This window comes from Carassius auratus, chromosome 6 (genome assembly GCF_003368295.1).
Source record: "Carassius auratus strain Wakin chromosome 6, ASM336829v1, whole genome shotgun sequence".
Taxonomy (NCBI): Eukaryota; Metazoa; Chordata; class Actinopteri; order Cypriniformes; family Cyprinidae; genus Carassius; species Carassius auratus.
In genome coordinates, this window is record NC_039248.1 from 25924650 (window position 1) to 25947267 (window position 22618).

At 34.1% G+C, this 22618-nt stretch overlaps 1 protein-coding gene across 1 annotated transcript; it reads right to left on the bottom strand.

The window, feature by feature from the left end:
* Positions 1-1242: 1242 nt before the first annotated feature.
* Positions 1243-3658, bottom strand: LOC113104130 (40S ribosomal protein S10-like). The gene is made up of 6 exons (XM_026266049.1): positions 3560-3658; positions 2825-2974; positions 2006-2180; positions 1597-1674; positions 1452-1507; positions 1243-1321 (listed from the first exon to the last, which is right to left on the bottom strand). The coding sequence occupies exons 1-6, from the start codon at positions 3644-3646 to the stop codon at positions 1280-1282; spliced, it is 588 nt and encodes a 195-aa protein (XP_026121834.1). The 5' UTR covers positions 3647-3658; the 3' UTR covers positions 1243-1279.
* Between the last annotated feature and the right edge of the window lie 18960 nt (positions 3659-22618).

Consider the following 22618-nt stretch of genomic DNA (forward strand, 5'->3'; position numbering starts at 1 on the left):
TTGGAGAAATTTTGCATAATTCCGTCACTTGTTCACTAATGGATCCTCTGCAGTGAATGGGTGCCATAAGAGTCCAAACAGCTGATAAAAACACCACTCCAGTCCATCAATTAGCATCTTGTGAAGTGAAAAGATTTATGTTTGTAAGAAACAAATCCATCAAGATATTTTAAACAATCATTTCATGCCCAAATAAGAGTCCATAATAAAGCTTCCTCTTGTGAAGTCCAGCCCATTGTCCTCTCACATCAGGATCCAGCCACATATGAATGGATGGATTTGTCTTTTACAAACACACAGCTTATCACTTCAAAAGACGTTAGCTGATGGACTGGAGTGGTGTGCCTCCGTGAAGTTGGCCCCCAATCCATCGCGAAACGTCAGCAAAATAGTCTCAATCCTTTTAGCTGGTTTGACTTTGTGCTATAAAAAACATTTGTTTGTGCTGCTTAGGTTTTTTAGATATTACGATAATATTTATAGGTCATTCTGAGGTCACTCAGAAATCCAAATGCTGAACCAAATCACATGAAATAGTTGCAGTCACTTAATAATTAGTAGCCATATTCATTCAATCAGGCTGATTAAACAGAAAAATTACTTGGGCCTATTTCATTATATCTTTACAAAACCAAAAATTTGTTTTTATAAAGACCTGATTATAGACCTATTTTCTTTTCTGAGCACAAAAAAACCCGGCAATAGCATGTTTCCTGGTCCGTGTAGCCTAGACTTTTTTGTCTATCCATATTTTATTTAACCATGATTAATTTTTTTTTTAAAAGAATGGTTGTTGTATTTTTAAATGCCATCCTGAAAACCAAATTTGAGATTAGAACCGTACACTAAACGTTGCCCAAAAAAAGTTAAATATAGACTTTATTTTTAGATTTTATTAATTTTTGCACCTTTAATAAACATTTGAAAAATGCATAAAAAATACTTTTTTTTGTAATAAGTTACAATTGCTTGTTTCTCCCCTTCTCAATTACTACTTTTGCAGCTAGCTTTATGTGCGTGCTTGAGCATGGAATAGGTTTTACATAAATGCCTATACGTTAAAGGATGGTTTAATAAGTTACTATATTAATCAACTTAATATAAACATTAGACTGGTTGAACTTGTTTTCACAAATGTAAATTTTTTGAAGAACTATTCTATAAGCCTAAAGCATTAAATATAACACTGAATGCATTAACAAGTACCTGCAAAGCAATATATGAACAAGTCGGACGCAGAAGCACTTTTCAACCTTTATTATACAGATAATGTGAAAAATTATTGTGGCTGTTGTCCTCGGCCACGGCCAAAACCACCTCTCTGAAAATACAAGAGAACGCATGCAAAAGGTGAGCGTCAATTTCCCTTTCCCAGTAGGATAATTCACGATTGCGTTTATGTGATTGTTTGGAGTCATGCATTTAAATGGTATTTAAACAGTGATACTTACAAACTGGAATTCTGTGGCAGCACCTGCACCAGCCTCGGCCTTCTTGTCTGCACCAGCTGTAGGATGAAGAGTTTTTAGTTTAACACAATGCCACACAGAGGCAAAAGAAACATGCTGATGTCGACAGTATGTATTGTGTACATACGTGGAGCTGCAGAACGTCTGTAAGCATCTCTGTCTCCCTCGCCACGGGCCAGACGAGCCGGTCTCTCTCCCTCAAGACCTGAAAAAACACCGTGCTACACTTGAGTCGAGGTCTTTGAGATGAACAACAGCACATTATGAATGACATTTAGCATTGGCAAATAACCATTTATTAGTCAAGCGCCACATAGGACGAGGATAAGCGTTTGAAACACTACATTCAATCTCTTCAGAAGCCATAATATAGCTTTCTAGTAGTAACGATGTCACAAATTAGTTCATGAGAGGTTTAGTGTGAACATCACTGCATGGAAAAGCATGCATGGATTTTCTTCATAATGTTGCATGGAAAATCATGAAGTAAAAGATATTATTTTAAAAGCTCTTTAGGAGGAGGATGAGCCTCTTACCCTTGGGGCGGGGTCTGGCGGTCTCTGGGCGTGTCTGGCGGCGGAGGGTGGCGGGAACGATCTCTGGGGGCAGGTGGAGGAAGTCCCGCAGGTACTGGATGCCCTCATTGGTCAGGTACCAGTAGAAATGGCGCCAAGCAAACTGCTCTTTGACGTACCCGCATGACTTCAGAGACTGTGAAGGTAAACGTATTTTAATATACATTCACATGTCATTAAAGGGTTAGTTCACCCAAGTATTAAAATGATGTCATTAATGACTCACCCTCATATCGTTCCAAACCCTTAAGACCTCCGTTTATCTTCGGAACACAGTTTAAGATATTTTAGATTTAGTTCGAGAGCTCTCAGTCCCTCCATTGAAACTGTGTGTACGGTATACTGTCCATGTCCAGAAAGGTAAGAAAAACATCAAAGTAGTCCATGTGACATCAGAGGGTCCGTTGGAATATTTTGAAGAATCGAAAATACATTTTGGTCTAAAAATAACAAAAACTACGACTTTATTCAGCATTGTCCTCTCTTCCGGTCTGTTGTGAGCACATTCACAACTCTGCAGGGACACTGCTGACCTGTCATCTTTGTTATTGGGTGCCTTTCTGGACATGGACATTATACCCTTCACAGAGTTTCAATGGAGGGACTGAGAGCTCTCGGACTAAATCTAAAATATCATAAACTGTGTTCCGAAGATGAACGGAGGTCTCACGGGTTTGGAACAACATGAGGGTGAGTCATTAATGACATCATTTTCATTTTTAGGTGAACTAACCCTTTAACTGGTCCAAGTTCATGCCGTTCAAAATTATGAGGACTCACCTGCATGGCCTTCATCACGTGAAGGTTGGGTACGTTTTTGTCAGCAAGCTCTGGATGTTTTGCAAGATGCACGTCTTTTTTGGCCACCATGACGCCCTCTTTGAAGAGGAGCTCATAGATAGCAACACGATTCTTCTTGGGCATCAACATCTACAAAAACACAATTACTTCAGTTCATTGTTATGCTTGGAGCACTTTTACCCGACTTCAGAGATGTCAGGTTTATTAGATTAAATTAAGGAGCAGGATAAAAACAAAGAAATGCAAGTATGTTTTCATACAATTTATGATAGAGACCAAAAACAACAATTGAAGGCAGCATGTCATACTTACAGTACTCTATAATTTTAAAGTATTTTTTTAATGTCTTATAGCATCATTTGTGTAATCTATAGTGTCATATTGTTTACTTAAGTCACAACACAAGAACTTTTTCAATAGTAGTTTTTGCAATTACAAGACTTATTTCCAGTTACGACATCAATAACGCCATTATTTAGGTATATTTGATAATTTTGTGTAACTATATTGACTTCGTGAAGCTCTCTCGCGGGGTAGCGTACAAGACAGGCGCATATTATGCCTTAAATATAGTATTTGTCGCCTGGATATTCTTTCAAGACTAAGATATGTTCATCATAAGGATTTATTTGAACAGAATTCGCTTTAAACAACACATCAAATAGAAAGATGGTGAAGATTTTGAACGGATTTTCGGCTCTTGTTTCAGCCTACCTTAACGCTTGCTGAGAGACCGGAGCCGGAAAGAGCGTCTTCAGATGTACTTCCGGTAATAGTTCGAAGCTCTTTATACAAGCTCATGTGTAGGGAGAGGCGCCAGCTAGTGTATTGGAAGAGTTTTACATTTGTCACAGATATATATATATATAGCCTATATATATATACTAAATACATTTACTTAATGTCATAATGATTTTTGGCATAAAAGAAAAATAAATTACTTAATAAATAATATTTATTTTTTGGCTATTTGCTACAAATATTCCCCATCGACTTAAGACCTGTTTTGTGCTCCAGGGTCACATTTATCAATATTAGGTCATGTTAATTTCAACACACACACACATATGTATATATTTATATATATAAATATATATATATATAAATATATATATATATATATATGTGTGTGTGTGTGTATATATATATATATATATATATATATATATATATATATATATATATATATATATATATATATATATATATATATAAGATATTACACTGTAACTATATTATAGATATATAGAGACATAATTAAGATAAAAAGACACATGTCCTTTAGATTTTTCATTAGGTCTTTTTCATATAATTTCTAGAATTCTATAGTTTTCTATACAATGCTCAAAACGTAATTCTCTGTATATTTTTTTGTATTCAAAAGAATCTAATGGATGTTTTTAATCCTCCTTCGTTGTAGTTGCATGGAAAACAGTGACCAGTCAAATCCAGACATTGCCTGTTTTGACTATAAATACTGTCCTGTTGTGACACCAAATACAGACACAACCACTTATTCAGGAGTCAGTTCTATGTCCAGCTTTGTTTTTCTGGCTGGACAGACTTGAATGCTAAAGGAAATTACTTTTTTCCCTGCATGGCTGCAGGAATATATTCTAGTGTCAGAGAAAACACCCACATCCTTCATACTTGAGAAGTAAGCATGCAGTGTAACAATGAGGGTTGAGTATATGCAGTGTTAAGGATATGATTGGTATCTGTGACCTCTTATTCTTAATTATTGCATTTCATGGATTACTTTATATTATATCTGCAATGAACTCAAAGTAAGAGCGATGGCTTTATTCCTAGATGTTTTCTAAACCTGATTCTAGAGTTACTGGCTCTTTGGTTGTAAACAAACAAGGTGTTTTTATGTCAATCTTTAAAAGTAGGTCTATATTATGAGAGAAATCAAATATCTGGTTTTATGTGCTATTTTGTGGTAAACCGTAACATTTTACGTAACATTTTTAAAAGCTACTGCTCAGTTCAATTGCAGACTAAACCTCTTCACTGGATGCGTTAACAAGAAATGTGTTGGTTAATATTTCAGTGCTCAGCTCATTTCTCTGGCAGTTTGTGTTTGGCAGCGAACAGTGTTTTCCTGCTTCCCATCTGTGTTGCAAGGCGGTGATGTGTTTAGTGCCTGAGGTTTGTGGACTTATGGGAATGAACCTTACAGGAGCTTTGATTGTTGTTCCACTTGAGCCAACAAATTGAGAAGTTAACATTGCAACACCTCCATCTGCTTTCATACACAGACCACCTGTGCCGCACTGACTTTGCAGTCAAATTCCTTTCCGGTAATTTTACATTTAGGAGCAGATTTGCAAGAAGTTGTTACTAGTATTAGTGACCACAGAAACCAGATCATTCTTCTGTAACTGAGCCTGGTTTCTCCCAAGGTTTTTTCTCCGTTCTGTCACCGATGGCGCTTTGGTTCCCCTGATCACTAAATTCAATGATGAACTGCCTTTTTGCTTTATTGACACACAAATTTTCCTTTTTAATGCTGTTCAGTTGCTTTGACAATCTGTATTGTTAAAAGTGCTATATAAATAAAGGTGACTTGCCTTGAGTAGCATTGAGATTCCCATTACAACTGGCTGAATTAAAAAATATATATATATTTTTCTATATACAATTTTTAAATGATATTATATTTTCCATCATTTATTTTCAAGTAATGACTATCATTATAGATTTTGTTAAAAAAGTTGCAGGTTAAAGCAAAGGTAAGTTGCAGGTTTAATGCAAAATAAATAATGAAGATTGTATTTTAAAGTCACCAAACATTTCCTCTTTTTTACTGCAATATGCACACATTGAAGACTAAAATAAGTAAGCTTTATCAATGTTTCACCAATAGGTGGCAAAAATGAACCCTTATGTGAACCCATGTAAAAACAATAGTACTACATCCGTTTCAGCATAAACCATGGAATTACCATCACTGTACCATGGTATTGTACGATTATTATTTTTCTTTATAAAACATCCCAACTGTGCATTTTTATTATTCTTTTTTGTGTTAATAGACTGATTTAAGAGTTGAATTGAACGTAGTCAATTGTAAGCCTCCGACGAAAATTTGCAAAGTGAGTGTTTTAAATATATTTCATTTATTCGTTGAGCTTAGTGCGGTGCTTATTTCAGTAAAAGTCATTAATATGTAACGTGGGTCTCTTGGCTGACCATCCCCCATTTGATACTCCCGCAGCACAACGCTGCCCGTGTTCATCCGATACCTTTGTGCTTTACTGATGTTCGATTCGCGAACGAATTGTTCATTCGAACCGATTCATCTGAACAGTTTCGCAATGCCTTTGTAAACCGCTTTACTGCAGCTAAGAGTGTATGGTTACAGCAAATATATGAGTATTCAGTGTTGAACAAAATGTTTATCGAAATACATTTTTGTTTAAATGAAACTGTTCACTTCCGTGAACGGACTCGGTGAATTTGAACCGACTCGCTAAAACGAGCCGAATCAGACAGCTCGCCGTTATTGTGTTTTACTAGAGTGGAGGATCGTGTGTATCACAGAGAGGCTGGATTCTCGTTCATCTGTGTTTGGTATGTCTCAACGCACTGTTTTTTCTCATTTAGCAGCAGAAATGAGGTTGCGTGTCGATAAATGCGGTCAGACGTCTTGTGTTGCGTAATGTCATTTATTTCTAAACGCTTGCGCAGTCTTTTAAGAGCGCTGCGGTTCTTCGCAATGCTGAACACTGAACGCTGTGTGCACCTGAATTAATATGCATGTGTCGAATGAAGTTGAATTACATGAATAAATTAGACTTTTGTGCATCATTATAGACAACCATACAGTTTTGCATGCATTCAGCAAAATATGATGTAGTATTGTAACAAAAATAAACTACTTAAAACCTATTGGATTAACTACTAATATTAGTAAGCATTGCATATTTTAAAGCCATTTTACAAAGAGACTTAAGAATGATTTTTTAAAATATTTATAGAATGTACTTACTGATTAATGTTTAGATAAGCTATTCTAAAGTTATTCACATATATATAAAAGCTATAGGCTATATCTTATTGGACATGATAAGCTTAAAAAATGTACTATGGTACAGTGAGGGTATCATATGGTAATGTCAAGACATGTTCTAAAATTATTACATTTTTATGCTTTTTTTTAAGTGTACCTTTTGTTTTTGTATCATATTTCAATTTTGTTAAGAATATCTGTTTAGAATACCAGGTATAAAAATGTGTAGCTGTAAGTCACTGCATAAAAGCATCTGCTAAATGCATAAATTTAAATGTAGAATACTGCTGTCTACAATATTGGAAATATGATGCTTTAAAGTTATGAATAGCTCATTAATTTGAGTTAAATCATCCTGCTAAAATGGACAGTTTTTGACTTTAAAAAGGTTTGTACTTACAAAAAAGAAGACCAAGCACTATGGTTTTTAGGTGTATGGTGCCATTGAAATACCTTGGAGTGGCATGTGAATTAGGAATCTAATTTAAGGGGCTTGTTATCCCAGTCCTCTATTCTGAGATCAACAATAGACCGTTTTAGTAAATGCAATCTCTGTTTCTCCCAAAGGAGACTTCACTGTCTTCTTGCATGAAAAATTCAAAAGGTCTGCTTTAATAAATCAATATCAGGTCTCAAAGCTGTAAAGAAGATGAATCATTACAGCAGTGTGTTATTTGATTAGTAAATGTCTGATTGTTGTCTTTGTTGTCATTTAGTTTGGTCTTACATCGCTGATCCCATCTGTCTCCACCAACAGTAAATACACATGTGAGTGTGTGTCTGAAGTGAACTGCTGGTTCACAGACACCAGATGTCCTTTTGACTTCTTCTGTTCAAGTCAAAGGTGAATCCTCCCCTCCGGAGGGTCTCGAACTGTCCGAGGTCCTGAATCGTCTCTTGGCACCTGATCTCTTTAGCTCTGGGTCAGTTCGTATTTTGTCTGCCAGGGAAAGCTTGTGATTTCTATGCAGTTTTAAGGGAATATTCTTAGATTCTATGTAGTGTATGGAAGCTTTTTTCACGGGATAAACAAAAACAAAAAAGAGTAATTGCAACTTTTGAGCTCACAATTGAGACTTTTTTATGTCTGACAATTAACTAAGTATCTTAGTTTATTTCTTGCAACGCTGACATTTTTTGATCAATTCTTTCTTATATAGCTGCAAGATGTAAACTCAGAATTGTGAGAAAAAAAATTGTAGTTCTGATTCTAATTCTTTTTTTTTCGCCACAGAATTAAAAATAATACATCCCACAGATTTGCAAGTTAATAAGTCACAATTCTGAGGTTATATCTTGCAATTCCTACTTCTTTTCCTAGAATTGCGAGAAAAAGGTAAGAGTTGTGAGATAAAAATCCCTATTACCTTTTTATTTAGTTTTTTTCATGCCAAAAACTGACTTCTATACATTTGCCCTGAAGAATATGTAAGAAACCATGTTGCACGAGACGGCACTGCTTTCATCTTCTGCAGAAAATAGTATTCCCCCCCAATCCTTTCACCTGATGAAGTAGCTCTTTAACTGGATTGTGTTGGAGGCCTCAGTCACCTTGATGGTTATATTGTTGAAATCTCATTCTGAATCTGTCCTTCAGCCCCTATATAGCTTCAGATGGCAACTAAAACCAAGGAGAGCATGTCCTTAGAGGCTTTTAACTAAACTCAAGGTACAATTCAAGGTCCTTACAGTCTAAACTCTTATCTGGGGGATAAAAATCTGAGTGCATCTTAATAAATGCTTCAGTTTAAAACTCTGCTGAATTTTTTTTAGAAAGTAGATTATCATTGCATATAGCCTAATATATCAGATACTACTGTTCAGTATGCAGTGAGGAGCACACTATTCTGTTCTGAATGATGTGTCTGTTTGGTTGCATAACCCACACTGAATCATTGGTATTTTATCAGTCTAGGCCAGACATGCGCCTGTCACTGTGAAGGATGACCCAGAGTTCAGCAGGGCTGTGTCATTGCTCACTTTAGGGATGATTCGGGTCAAGGGTCAGGTCAGGCTCAAAGGCACAGATTTTATCACCCAGGTACCTACTTTCACCCTTTACACCTCACATGGGATTCCAACCTGTGACCTGGTTATAGTAATTCCTGTTACTCTGATTGTGATTTTTTTTTTTTTTTGCTACCTTGTATTTAATCAGTTTGGCATTGTATTTCTGAAGTTAAATTAGTACTTTATAAACTCCATTTAATATTTTATTTATACAAATAATTCATAGAAATAGTATACTAATAAAAAAAAGTGTTTTATTTAGAATACCAATTAAAAATTATTGTAAGTAAATTTTAGTATTTTATTTATAATATTTAGCATTTGTGTAAAATATTTTTCTAGTATACTTATAAAGTCAATTTGGTTTTTTATGAATAATAATTTTTAGTTGTGTAGTTTATTTGAAAATTTAAGCTTAATTTATAATTTTATTTATAAAAAATATTTAAATTATGAAATAATTGAATTATTTCAATGATTTTATTAGGTCATTTTATATATGATTTTTTAAATCATATAATCTGCTATTTTATTAATTTAGCATTTTGTTTACAGTAGTTTTTCAAATAAATTAGCATTTTATTAACAAATATGTGAGTATGTAATATATATTTTATTAGCAAAATTCATTTTGAAATCATTAATTTTGAAAATGAATTTAGTAGTTAATTTTAAAATGTAATTTAGTGTTTTATTAATAATTACAAAATTAATTTAGTAGTTTATTTAAAGTAATTTGGTATTAAAAATACATTTATTTAGCATTTTATTTATAAAATTAGTTCAGTAGTTTATGTATTTTGGTATTTTATTCATTAAAATGAATTTAACAAATCTTTATTTATAAAATTAATTTACTATTTAAAAAAAAAAACTTTATATTTATAAAAAAAGTATATGCTATTCTTTTGTTATTATTTACAGGATTAATATGTGGTTCCAGCATAAGACTTTTGGTCATCGTTATTTTTATATAATATAAAGAACTGAATACTGTGGTAAAAAGAGACAGATATATGATCAGAACATTGATTCTGGTCAAATTTGTTCCTGAGCTGCTGCAAAGAACCAGCAGAGAGCATTTTAAGAGTCCAGGCCTGTATGACGTCTTTTCTAGGATAGATTACGCTGTTCTTTGAAGCCTTAGGAAATCCATGCAACAAGATCTCAGCTGCTGCGGATCTCCAGCGTCGCATTACCAGGAGGCTGGCTTGCTTTTTGACAGATTCTCATGTGTGTCTGAGCCAGTGTGGATATCAGCTGCGCTGTGACCTTGCCTTACCACACGAACAAGTTCAAATCCTCTGCTGGGAGATCCTGCATTGATCTTCCTCTGCAGTCTTGCCAAAGTTTCTGTCTGTGTGTGAGATGGACAGAGATAGAGAGAAACTAATTGAAGAGGTGGATGGTAGGACATATTGATTGAGACTAAATGCTTGAGAGAAGAAGACACCAATGAGATGCTGAGGAGAGATGCGAGATTTATGATTTGAACATTGCCAAGCAGCAAGACTTTAGCGATCTGATATACATTTCTGGGTTTCTAAACGTCTCTGAAGATGTTTACTTGTGCCTCACGAATGCTAAAAAGTTGTGGGAGTGAGACGAAGTGCAGTTTCTTAGATATTTCCACAACTCCATCCATAAGAAAGAAAAATCTGCCTACATTTTTACTGACTAAAATTCGCCAAGATTAAGAGTATTTCTTGTATACTTCAGTCTCTTAAAGGAATAATCCATTAGGAACAGATTTTGAGAAATGTGTCATTACATCACTTGCTCACCAGTGCTTCCTCTGCAGTGAATGGGTGCTGTCAGAATGAGAGTCCAAACAGATGATAAAAACATCACAATAATCCACAAGTAATCCACAGCACTCCAGTCCATCAATAAATGCTTCTGAAGAGAAAAGCTGCATGTTTGTAAAACAACAAGCCCATCATTCTGTAGTTTTTAACCATTGCTTCTGGCAAAACTAGGAGTCAGTAAATCATAATAACACTTCCTCCAGTGACAAAACCCCTCTCCTGTTGTCCTCTAACTCTAACATTAAAATCCACACACATATCTGTATATTACTGGACACTCGTTGTGTGAATGCTCTTTGCTCTTAAAAACAAAGACTCTTTATTAGCATCAATGGTTTCATAAAGCAATAAGCCCCAAGAAGCTTTAAAGAGAATTTATTGTTGAAACCCCCTTAGCTGTTATAAATTCACTGTAAACCATGGCTTCTTGGTGCTAATTGCTTTTATAAAACGGTTATTCCATACACGTATTAAGGTTTCACAGAATAAAACAGAGCAAATAGTATTCTTCCACCAAACAATGTAGTTCCTCAGAAACAGCTGTGGTTCCAACAAAGTGGTTGCCGAGCAACACACAAAAGTAAACAAAGGTGTATGTTTGTAGTGTAATTTACAACAGTTTAGAATGTGGCTCAACCAATCAGAATCAAGGACCGGAACTACCTGTTTTATAATGAAGAATCTTTAACGTCCATGGAACCATTCTAAGGTTTTTATAGAGGAAAAAGGTTCTTTAGATTATTCAGATTTTCTTCACACTAAGAATGAAAGCAGTTCATTTAAGAACTGTTCATTAAATGGTAAAAATAGTTCTTCAGTGCCATCGCTGTGAAACCCCACTTTTGTATTGTCTATTTTTAAGAGTGTTTTTTCATTCAGATGGATTTCAGAGCCTCAGTAGTGCTGTTTTTCCGGGGTGTGACTGTCTTCATCTCTGTTAGCTGTTACACAACCCCTCCAACACATTATTAAGACACGTGCACGAGAGAGATAAAGGGCGTGTGCATCGTTCTCTTGAGCATTCACTGAATGAATGAATCACTCTCACTTTATGACTCTTTTCCTACTCAAAGCATCACCTGTGATGTTCGAATCTATTTTGTTTTTCACTAACACTAACAGAGCACTTGAGCTCCATTAATCAGAGGTGTTTATTATTGGCATGAATCGCTGTTGCTTAATGGTATTGTTAATGTTAACAGAAACTAACTAATCATAAGTATTAGTCACAGACTGAAGTGAAGCTGAAATAAAAATAGATATATATTAAATGAAACCTAAACTTAAAATGAATATTTGAAATGTTGTCTTAGCAAATAACAGTAAATAAGGTAAAATTACTAAAACTAATAAAAAAAAGGAAGCTAAACAAATACGAATAAAAATGACTAAAACACTAAAACTTGCATGGAAATGAAGACTGAAAACATACTAATAAAAGCTAATTAAAAATATGAATAAACACTTGGATAATAAATAATACTAAATTAACACTGATACTAAGAGTTAGGGATTACAACAAACTCCAAAATCTGCCAAATGCAGGAACGAACAAAGTCATTATCTAATGCCGTTGATTTGCATAAATTTGATCACTTTTATGGCTGCTGTGGGAACGTAAATCCTGCCTTTAAGTTAAATAAACCAACCAGTTTATTGATAATGCATATGCATTAACTGGACCTCATGATTTGAACTAAAGAGGCAAAAAACAAATAATAATAATATGTCATTGTTGTCAGATTATATTAAAAGTTTCTCTTTTCATCATTCTTTAAAGGAATAGGTCACCCAAGATACATCACCCTCAGGTCATCCGAGATGAAGATTAGTTTCTTACTTCAACAGAACAGATTTGGAGAAACTACATCATTTGCTCACTAACAGATCCTCTGCAGTGAATCTGTGCAGATTTCTTTCCTGATTCAAATAAGTCAAAGTTTTCACTGGTGAAAGCATCATTGTGGACAGAGGACTTGTATTTTAGCTGCAAACAACGGCTTCATGATGGATTTGTTTCTTACAAACACCCAGTTTTTCACTTCTGAAGACACTTACTGATGGACTGGAGTGGTGTGGGTTACTTGTGGATTATTGTGATGTTTTTATTAGCTGTTTGGACTCTCATTCTGACGGCACCCATTCACTGCAGAGGATCCATTGGTGGGCAAATGATGGAATGCTATGTATTTCTCCAAATCTGTTCCCATAAAGAAACAAACTCATCTACATCATAGTGGGTGAATGAAATATCAGCAAATTTTCCATGTGTGGGTTAACTACTCTTTAAGTGCTATTCTAGTTAAAAGGACACCAGTCAGTGTGACTGCAGTCAACGTTTGTTGGCTCTCATGTCAAACAGATCCTGTCACTTTAATGTTATTGAGCTCAGGGCTGTGTGTGTGTGTCAGTGTGTGTGTGTGTGTGTAAATGCAGTGTTAGTAATGGATGCTCTGTGCTGCCTCAGCCTCTGTATTTCTCACTTGAATGCACAGAAGAGGAGCCAAGAAACGTGTGGTAGATATCTATTTATTGTGTTCAGAGGCTCAAGCGTGAGCACGAAAGAGGCATGTACGGGTCTTTCTTATGCAAAGACATTTTGAAATAATGTAAAGGCCTAAAAACTCATTTTTTGCTAGCTGCTCATTTTAGTTGTTATGCTTCATTTATGTGGCTTTCATTAGTATCCGGTTTGCAGGGAGCTGCTCTAAGATTGGATTTCATGCTGAGAAATGAACCGAGAGAGAAAATACACGACCTGAACATTAATATGGTTATTTAGGCACAGAATAAAAGAGCACCCTTTGAATTTCCCTTCTGAAGGTGAAGAAAAGGCCATTGTCAGCGTGAACTGGGTTTGAACTCATGTGAAATTGACAAGACATTAGCAGAGCCAATCTGCGAGGCTCATCTTTTGGAAATTAGCCAGTGCAATTAACCTGGCTCGAGGCGCTGAGCTGGCTAAAGACGAAAAGACGAGCGAGATACCTATCAAACTCTTGATTCCCATGCAAACCCTGCATCATCTGTGTTATTATATGCACTGTGAGGATCAGTCGTGCAGAATAGAGTTAAACATAATAGCATTGCTGATACCGCAATATATATATATATATATATATATATATATATATATATATATATATATATATATATATATATATATATATATATATATATATATGTGTGTGTGTGTTAGGGCTGTCAGTCAACAATTTTTAATCTAATCAATTACATGGTGTTGATTAATTCATCAAATGAATTGCACATTACATTTGGCTTTGGAAATAAAAAATATTATTTAAAGCTATTTTTGGTTTAATGAGAAAGTATTAAGTAGGCATTACAAATAGTAGCTTTAGAAATAAATATTTTATTTGATTCTGTTTATTACATATAAATGTTTAGGCTACAACGGCATAACATAAACTATGGAAAATTAAAGGAGATAATGTCATTTTATTTTATTTTTTTAATTGTTCATGCAATGGAAGTCATTGGGAACCAACAGTTTTCAAAATACAAAACAAACTTATTTCTTTCAGGTTTGAGTAAATTATAGATTTTTGGGGGTGAACTATCCCACTCTTTTCCCGCCTTGCAAAAACAGAAAGTCAAAAAAAAAAAAAAAAACATTTCTTGTGCTTGTGCCACATGAGCCACAGAGTTAGACGCATCATTTATGTCTGCAGCACAAACAGCACAAGACAAAACTGATGAAAGTTATTGGTTTGTTTGAATCATTAACCCTCAGTATGAGCAACAGCCTGACTTATAGCAAACTCTGCTAACATTGGCCTTTAGTTCTCAGCTATTGATATCTGCTGGCCTCAGTCTGGTCTGATCAATGTTATTGACCGGTTCCTGTGGTGGGCGAGATCCAGTCCACTGTGTGCTGAACAGCTTTTAGTTGCCAATTAGCACCATTTTGCTTCCTTTTTTTGACCACAGTATTGAATAACACCGTATCCGTCAGTATCAGTCCCTATGCTTTAAAAAAATATTTATTCTCTCATTTAGAAATACTTCTCTCACCTACTTTGAGGCATTAATATCCTGCTTCCCAATTCACTTAGTAGTATGCACTACAAAGGGGTGTGTAACAAATAACAAACAGCATCCCTTCAATGAACACTTGACCTGAAATATGAGTTTAATAGTAAAAATCAAACAGTATTTTTAGATTGTGTCTGTCTTATTAAGACTCTGGCTAATCATTGATGGTGTGACTTCTTGCTGGGTGTTGTTGTCAAAGTTCACTTGGAAGCATGAGTGTGTGTCAAAGCAAATGTTTCTGAATGAATATGTGTAATAGAGAATGGGTAGAGTTAGGTTTGGCAGCTTTAGACACACCCATTAGTCCAACACTGCTCTGATGTCAGGGGTATCCAGTGTCACTCGCAGGTCCGGGAACATCTTTCTCTATTAGGCTGGATTTACCAGGTGAGGCATTGTTTTATACTGAACAAATATTTTAAGTCTAAGTCAAATACTGAACGTCTCTCTTGAGTAAATGATTGCATGTGTAAGGGTGATTGTCACGAAACCAGTCCAGGGTATGTTTCACACCAAAATTTTATTTCATTTCATTTTATTATGCTTGTACACTGTACACTGTATTTTTCAAGATACAGTACATAAAAAATACTATTGCATTTTTTTCTGATTTCAAAATTGCATGTTTAATTCAATGTTTTATTTGTAATTATTTATGAAATGTACTAGTAATGGTTTCAAAGTAAACTCAATATGTTTGTCAGTTTAAACAATTAAGCATATTTTTATGTGATTACCAATATGTGAAAAATGAGCATATGTTGTAGTTTATTTATTGACATAAATTATTTAATAATTTATTTATCATGATATTTGTAGTACTGGCTTTGATTTTTGCTATAAAAATTGCATTCTAATAATTTTTAATGTAATAGGGCAACTTTATTAAAATAATAGAATCTAATGAGAATCAATATTGATAGTAATATATATATATATATATATATATATATATATATATATATATATATATATATATATATATATATATATATTAATAAACATCTGAATACATTATAAAAATGAACATGTGAGAACAAAATGTACTTAATCATCACAAAAATAATGTAATTAAAAATAATTGATTTGTTTTCAAGAAAGTTTCTTTAATTTAATTTGCGGTGAAATGTAATTTATTGCAATGTTAGTCAAGGTAACAAAAGCTGGAAAATAGTGAGTTATAATGAATGATGATGAATGAATGAAATTCCAGTGACATCAGACGTCAGTTATGCAAATATGCCTTTTATATCATATTAATAAAATGACATCATGCATTATGATTGAGTGTGTCATCCACAGTAATGTGAAGCTTTTCTGTCGGTATCACAGACAGAAGTTTCCCTCTCAGCTCTTCTCTTATTTCAGTACCGTCACCTCTCAGGACTGCTCTGATCAACTGGATGTAGAGCTGATAGGCTGAAATTGTGTTGACTTGTGCAGGGCAGCATGTCAGCGACGGCCTCGGTGTGTTTGGACATCCGGCCTGTTTCTGTTGGCCGTGTGGAGAGCTTTTGGGAGAGAGGTGTTTAGTTTCGGTGCAGGGTGCCGCTTGAATATACTTTATTTATAGCTACAGACTGCAAAGAGAAGCCGGTCACATGCTGAGGAGAATAAAGGATAGAAAATCACTCATTTATATGCCCCAAAAATAAAAAACACTGAAAGAAAACTGGTGTAGGGTTTACTTTGAAACATTTTTATAAGATTTTTTTAACTACATTGGCTTATGCTGATCAGAGAGAAACAGCTTCTGCACATTGCATCTGCACATTTTTATTTTTGACAGTGACAGTGATAGAAATGGATATAAAACAAAATTAAATATATAACATAGAAGTATTTATTTAAAATTTGCATAATTTTTTACTTTGAATCAATTTTCTATAACTTCTGTTTTATTATTTATTATTTTAAATAAAAAATAATAAACAAAATTTTATAAATTATTTATTATTATTTAATATTACCGCTTTATTATTATTTTTGACTGCATTGGGTTAAGATTCAAGATTTTTATTCGTCACATACACATTTATATAGAGCATATATAACCAGCAGTGAAATGTGAGGTTAACATCTGCACATTTAAATAGTATTATTTTAGTATCTGTAATATTTATATAAAAAATTTAAATTCTAAAAATTATAAATTATAAAATGCCACAAAATAAAGCATATTACAATTAGTCTAAAAAAATTTTTTTTATTGATTATTATTAATATTTATTGCAAATAAATAATAGTGATCATTTTTACAGTGTCCATATGCATTTATATTAAACTATTGGGTTATATTGGGATAGTAAAATGCAAAATAGAGGGATTTTCAGTGGGGGTGTCATATTTTGGACCCTGGTAATAATAATAATAATAATAATAAATTAAAATAAAAAATAAAAAACATCCCCACTCTTCTTTTTTGCAGTTCACTTCCAAATTCTGCCAAAAATTTCTACAAGTAAAAATATTCCAGATATTTTCTCAATTGATGTAATGTAAAACAATGCGTGATAACTATTCAAGAATGATCTAAAAATATGGTTTCCATTGACTATATAGCATGTGACACTGTTGGGCATCTAAAACGTTGTGTTAGTTGATATAAAGCTGTTTATCAGAATAGATATCTTTATGAGACTTTTGCAAGAACTTGAAGTGGTTATATATGGGGAAATCAGCATCATGAGCCGTGACATCAGATCTGGAGTCACATCACACATGCATGATGAAGCATTTCAGCTGACCGAGAGAAAACACAGCCCACATGGCTCAAGTTAAAGGGCTCTGACATATGCGGGTACCCAGGGACCCTCGAATCGTTTGTCGCTGTGATCCGTTAACTGAAGGCAATGAATTATTCATCAGTCCTGGGCTCAGAAGAACAGCTGATCATAATCCTGCCACTCTTGCATTTTCAGAAACGTGCACTGAAAATAAAAATGGCGTAGGATTTGCTGGCAGTTTCCACACAGAGATCGCTAGTAAATTTCACAAACAAATAGCAACGCATTGAATTAAACGTGATATTCTGAAGTAGAACAACTGAAACTGAATGCATGATAAAAATAGTGTGCTTTTCCTGTGTTGACTTTTTCTGAGTACATGTTTCTCTGTTAGCTGGATATGTGATAAAACAGAAGCCAGATGTTTATTGGCAGTTGAAAGCATGACCAAATTAGACAGTTTTCAGCAAACGAACATTAAAGGCAAGAGGATATGTTTCAGTGGATGACTAACAAGCATCAGAATTCTTTGGAATTCCGTGGAACTCTGTGCAGCTCTGGGATCTGGAAGCGCTTGTATGTTTGTGCTACTGAAGCGGTGCACAGACTGTGCTCGTCTCTATTGATCCGTGGGTCTCCTGAGTGCTGCAGTGCAGAGGTGCAGTCCCTGCAGATGGACAGGTTATTACAGCTCCGAGCATGTGTGCAGTTTGAGTCTGTAGTCACTGAAGACCTTCATTCAGCTGACCAAAAGTGTGTTCAAATATACATGACCCTTTTTAAGTAAAATCATTTGTTATTATTGAATTTTATTAATTTAAATATATTTTTTAATTGTATTATTTTACTATTTATTATAATTAAATCAACCTTACGTCTGATCGGACAGAAATAGTTGCACATTTTAACAGTGAAATTAATATAAAGCAGCATATATATATATATATATATATATATATATATATATATATATATATATATGGAAAAAAGGGAAAAAACATTTCACGGCTTTTTTAAGAATTTTTTTAACTAATCAAGTTGTTTTTATGCATTTAAATAATTGCACATGCTAAAACACAGAATTAGGTAACAATAAAACATATGGTGAAGAAAAAAATAAAACGTTTTATAGGGCCCTAAACATGTAATATTTGGCATATTTGTTTTTGCAGTAGTTTTTGGGGGGTTATTTGTCCTATAAAGATATCGAGATATATATCGTATATAGAGAAATAGCAAAATATATCGAGATATATTTTTTGCTCCATATCGCCCAGGCCTAATATATATATATATATATATATATATATATATATATATATATATATAGATAGATAGATAGATAGATAGATAGATAGATAGATAGAGAGATATATATATATATATATATATATATATATATATATATACAGTATTGTTCAAAATAATAGCAGTACAATGTGACTAACCAGAATAATCAAGGTTTTTCGTATATTTTTTTATTGCTACGTGGCAAACAAGTTACCAGTAGGTTCAGTAGATTCTCAGAAAACAAATGAGACCCAGCATTCATGATATGCACGCTCTTAAGGCTGTGCAATTGGGCAATTAGTTGAATTAGTTGAAAGGGGTGTGTTCAAAAAAATAGCAGTGTGGCATTCAATCACTGAGGTCATCAATTTTGTGAAGAAACAGGTGTGAATCAGGTGGCCCCTATTTAAGGATGAAGCCAACACTTGTTGAACATGCATTTGAAAGCTGAGGAAAATGGGTCGTTCAAGACATTGTTCAGAAGAACAGCGTACTTTGATTAAAAAGTTGATTAGAGAGGGGAAAACCTATAAAGAGGTGCTAAAAATGATAGGCTGTTCAGCTAAAATGATCTCCAATGCCTTAAAATGGAGAGCAAAACCAGAGAGACGTGGAAGAAAACGGAAGACAACCATCAAAATGGATAGAAGAATAACCAGAATGGCAAAGGCTCAGCCAATGATCACCTCCAGGATGATCAAAGACAGTCTGGAGTTACCTGTAAGTACTGTGACAGTTAGAAGACGTCTGTGTGAAGCTAATCTATTTTCAAGAATCCCCCGCAAAGTCCCTCCGTTAAAAAAAAGGCATGTGCAGAAGAGGTTACAATTTGCCAAAGAACACATCAACTGGCCTAAAGAGAAATGGAGGAACATTTTGTGGACTGATGAGAGTAAAATTGTTCTTTTTGGGTCCAAGGGCCACAGGCAGTTTGTGAGACAACCCCCAAACTCTGAATTCAAGCCACAGTACACAGTGAAGACAGTGAAGCATGGAGGTTCAAGCATCATGATATGGGCATGTTTCTCCTACTATGGTGTTGGGCCTATTTATCGCATACCAGGGATCATGGATCAGTTTGCATATGTTAAAATACTTGAAGAGGTCATGTTGCCCTATGCTGAAGAGGACATGCCCTTGAAATGGTTGTTTCAACAAGACAATGACCCAAAACACACTAGTAAACGGGCAAAGTCTTGGTTCCAAACCAACAAAATTAATGTTATGGAGTGGCCAGCCCAATCTCCAGACCTTAATCCAATTGAGAACTTGTGGGGTGATATCAAAAATGCTGTTTCTGAAGCAAAACCAAGAAATGTGAATGAATTGTGGAATGTTGTTAAAGAATCATGGAGTGGAATAACAGCTGAGAGGTGCCACAAGTTGGTTGACTCCATGCCACACAGATGTCAAGCAGTTTTAAAAAACTGTGGTCATACAACTAAATATTAGTTTAGTGATTCACAGGATTGCTAAATCCCAGAAAAAAAAATGTTTGTACAAAATAGTTTTGAGTTTGTACAGTCAAAGGTAGACACTGCTATTTTTTTGAACACACCCCTTTCAACTAATTGCCCAATTGCACAGCCTTAAGAGCGTGCATATCATGAATGCTGGGTCTCATTTGTTTTCTGACAATCTACTGAACCTACTGGTAACTTGTTTGCCACGTAGCAATAAAAAATATACTAAAAACCTTGATTATTCTGGTTAGTCACATTGTACTGCTATTATTTTGAACAAAACTGTATATACATACACATAAAAAACTATAAAATATAAGAATTAGCTAAGAATAAAAGAATAAATGATACATTTATATAATTTCAAGTACTACAATTAAAATTAAAAATAGATAAAATTTTAATTGTATTATTTATAATATTCATGAAATTATATTTATATGCTATCTACCACCCATATAGCCACACCATTGCCATAGAAATTGCTTTTTTTTTCTTTTTTTTCATTTATGTGTGTGTGGGCTTGACTGGTTTTGCTGCTCATGCTGTTCCTCCTGCTGACTGATCAATAAGAGTCAGTTCTCCTCCTCATCCGTCTCTCATTACGTCTTTCTTCACTCCATCCTTTTTGTTTCTACCTCATTTTGTGGTTTGAGGCATACCAGAGTCATGCATTGCAGATTTTACTTACATTATATTTGTAGCAAAAATACCCCAGATATCTCTTTTGATATCATTTCCATTCTCCCCTTAGCTGTGATTGAATGTGAAGTGTTTGAGGTTGGACGTGCACACACACACTGCACCTTCAGTCTTTGAACAGCAGTCGAGCAGCTTCTGATAAGTTATCTGAACACAGTTGTGTAGCAGCATGCCTCGAGCATCTGTGATGATGATGTCAGACTCCATTCATCACTGTTGAGACCTGATGATGACGTTTTTATTCAGGACATTCTGTGATGCTGAACGGTATCATATAGTGTGTTTTTACGTAAATGATAACTGATTACTGATTTGTCAAAAACGTGAATTTGCTCTGTCCCAGGGCACAGTGATGCATTAAATTGACCAGAAGTGACGGGAAAGACTTATAATGTTACAAAAGATTCCTGTTTGAAATAAAACATGTTTATTTTGAACTTTCTGGTCATTAAGGAATTCTGAAAAAGTATCATGATTTGAATATGAAGCAGCTTAATAATTTATTTATTTTTTTAACAATCAGCCATATTTCTTGAGCAGCAATCAGCATATCAGAATGATTTCTGAAGATCATGTGACACTGAAGACAGTAATGATGCTGAAAATTCAGCTTTGATCACAGGAATAAACTGGATTTGAGAACATATTCAAACAGAAAGCAATTGTTTAAAATAGCGTTATTTCACAATATTACTATAGGTTTAACCATATTTTTAATCAAATAAATGCAGCCTTGGTGAGCGAAAGAGACTTCTTTCAAAAACATGAAAACATCTGACAGACCCCCGGCTTTTGAAAGATAGTATAGAATATACATTTTTGGTATTTCCAAAAGCAAACAAACTGTTCGGACCGTAAACTCAATACTCAGCTGCACTACTGTCCTGATGAGAAACGAGAAATGTATGCTAAGCTTTGGTTAGCAAACAGTAGTTAACATAGCACCCTGTCTTTTTATAACACTAATTCACAATCATTAACATCACTGTATTTAATACTGTATTCCTAAAATGTCAAGAAATCTTCCAGCAGTTCTGTCATTCCTGGTTTTTGTTGATCATTTTCAAATATATATGTGTGTGTATGTATATATATATATATATATATATATATATATATATATATATATATATATATATATATGACATTTCACATATATAAGTATCACGTAACTGTAAAACATAATTTCCATAATTTCATGACTTTTTTTAAATCATAATATTGCAGTATAAATGGAATAAAAAGCAGCTATACAATTAAATTATCAAGGAAATCCATTGTAAACAGCACCAATTGTCTTCAGCATTTTTTGTAAAAATAAATAAATAAATAGAAGCCTTAAAGATGAATTAAAAATGACTTACTGTCAATGACAATTTACTGTCATTATAATTAATTTTATATATATATATATATATATATATGATATGCTATATAATAAGTTAATAAAATAATACAATTTATACAAATAAAAAATGCTTTAAAATTCTAAAAGAAATCTGTTAAAAATAGCACCAAATATTGTCTTCAGTGTTGTTTTTGTTGAAAATAAATAAAAGCCTTAAAGCTGAATTCACCCCAAGCCCCCCCCACCTCACTCTGTCAGAATAATTCAAGTCAAATGTGATTAGTCTCTCTCTCTCTCTCTCTCTCTCTCTCTCTCTCTCTCTCTCTCTCTCTCTCTCTCTCTCACACACACA

Coding starts and splice junctions, on each gene's coding strand:
- LOC113104130 (XM_026266049.1), bottom strand. CDS start 3,646: ATGAGCTTGTATAAAGAGCTTCGAACTATTACCGGAAGTACATCTGAA. Junction 1,508..1,596: donor CAGACGTTCTGCAGCTCCAC/GTATGTACACAA, acceptor TTCATCCTACAG/CTGGTGCAGACAAGAAGGCC. Junction 1,322..1,451: donor CTGCCACAGAATTCCAGTTT/GTAAGTATCACT, acceptor TTGTATTTTCAG/AGAGGTGGTTTTGGCCGTGG.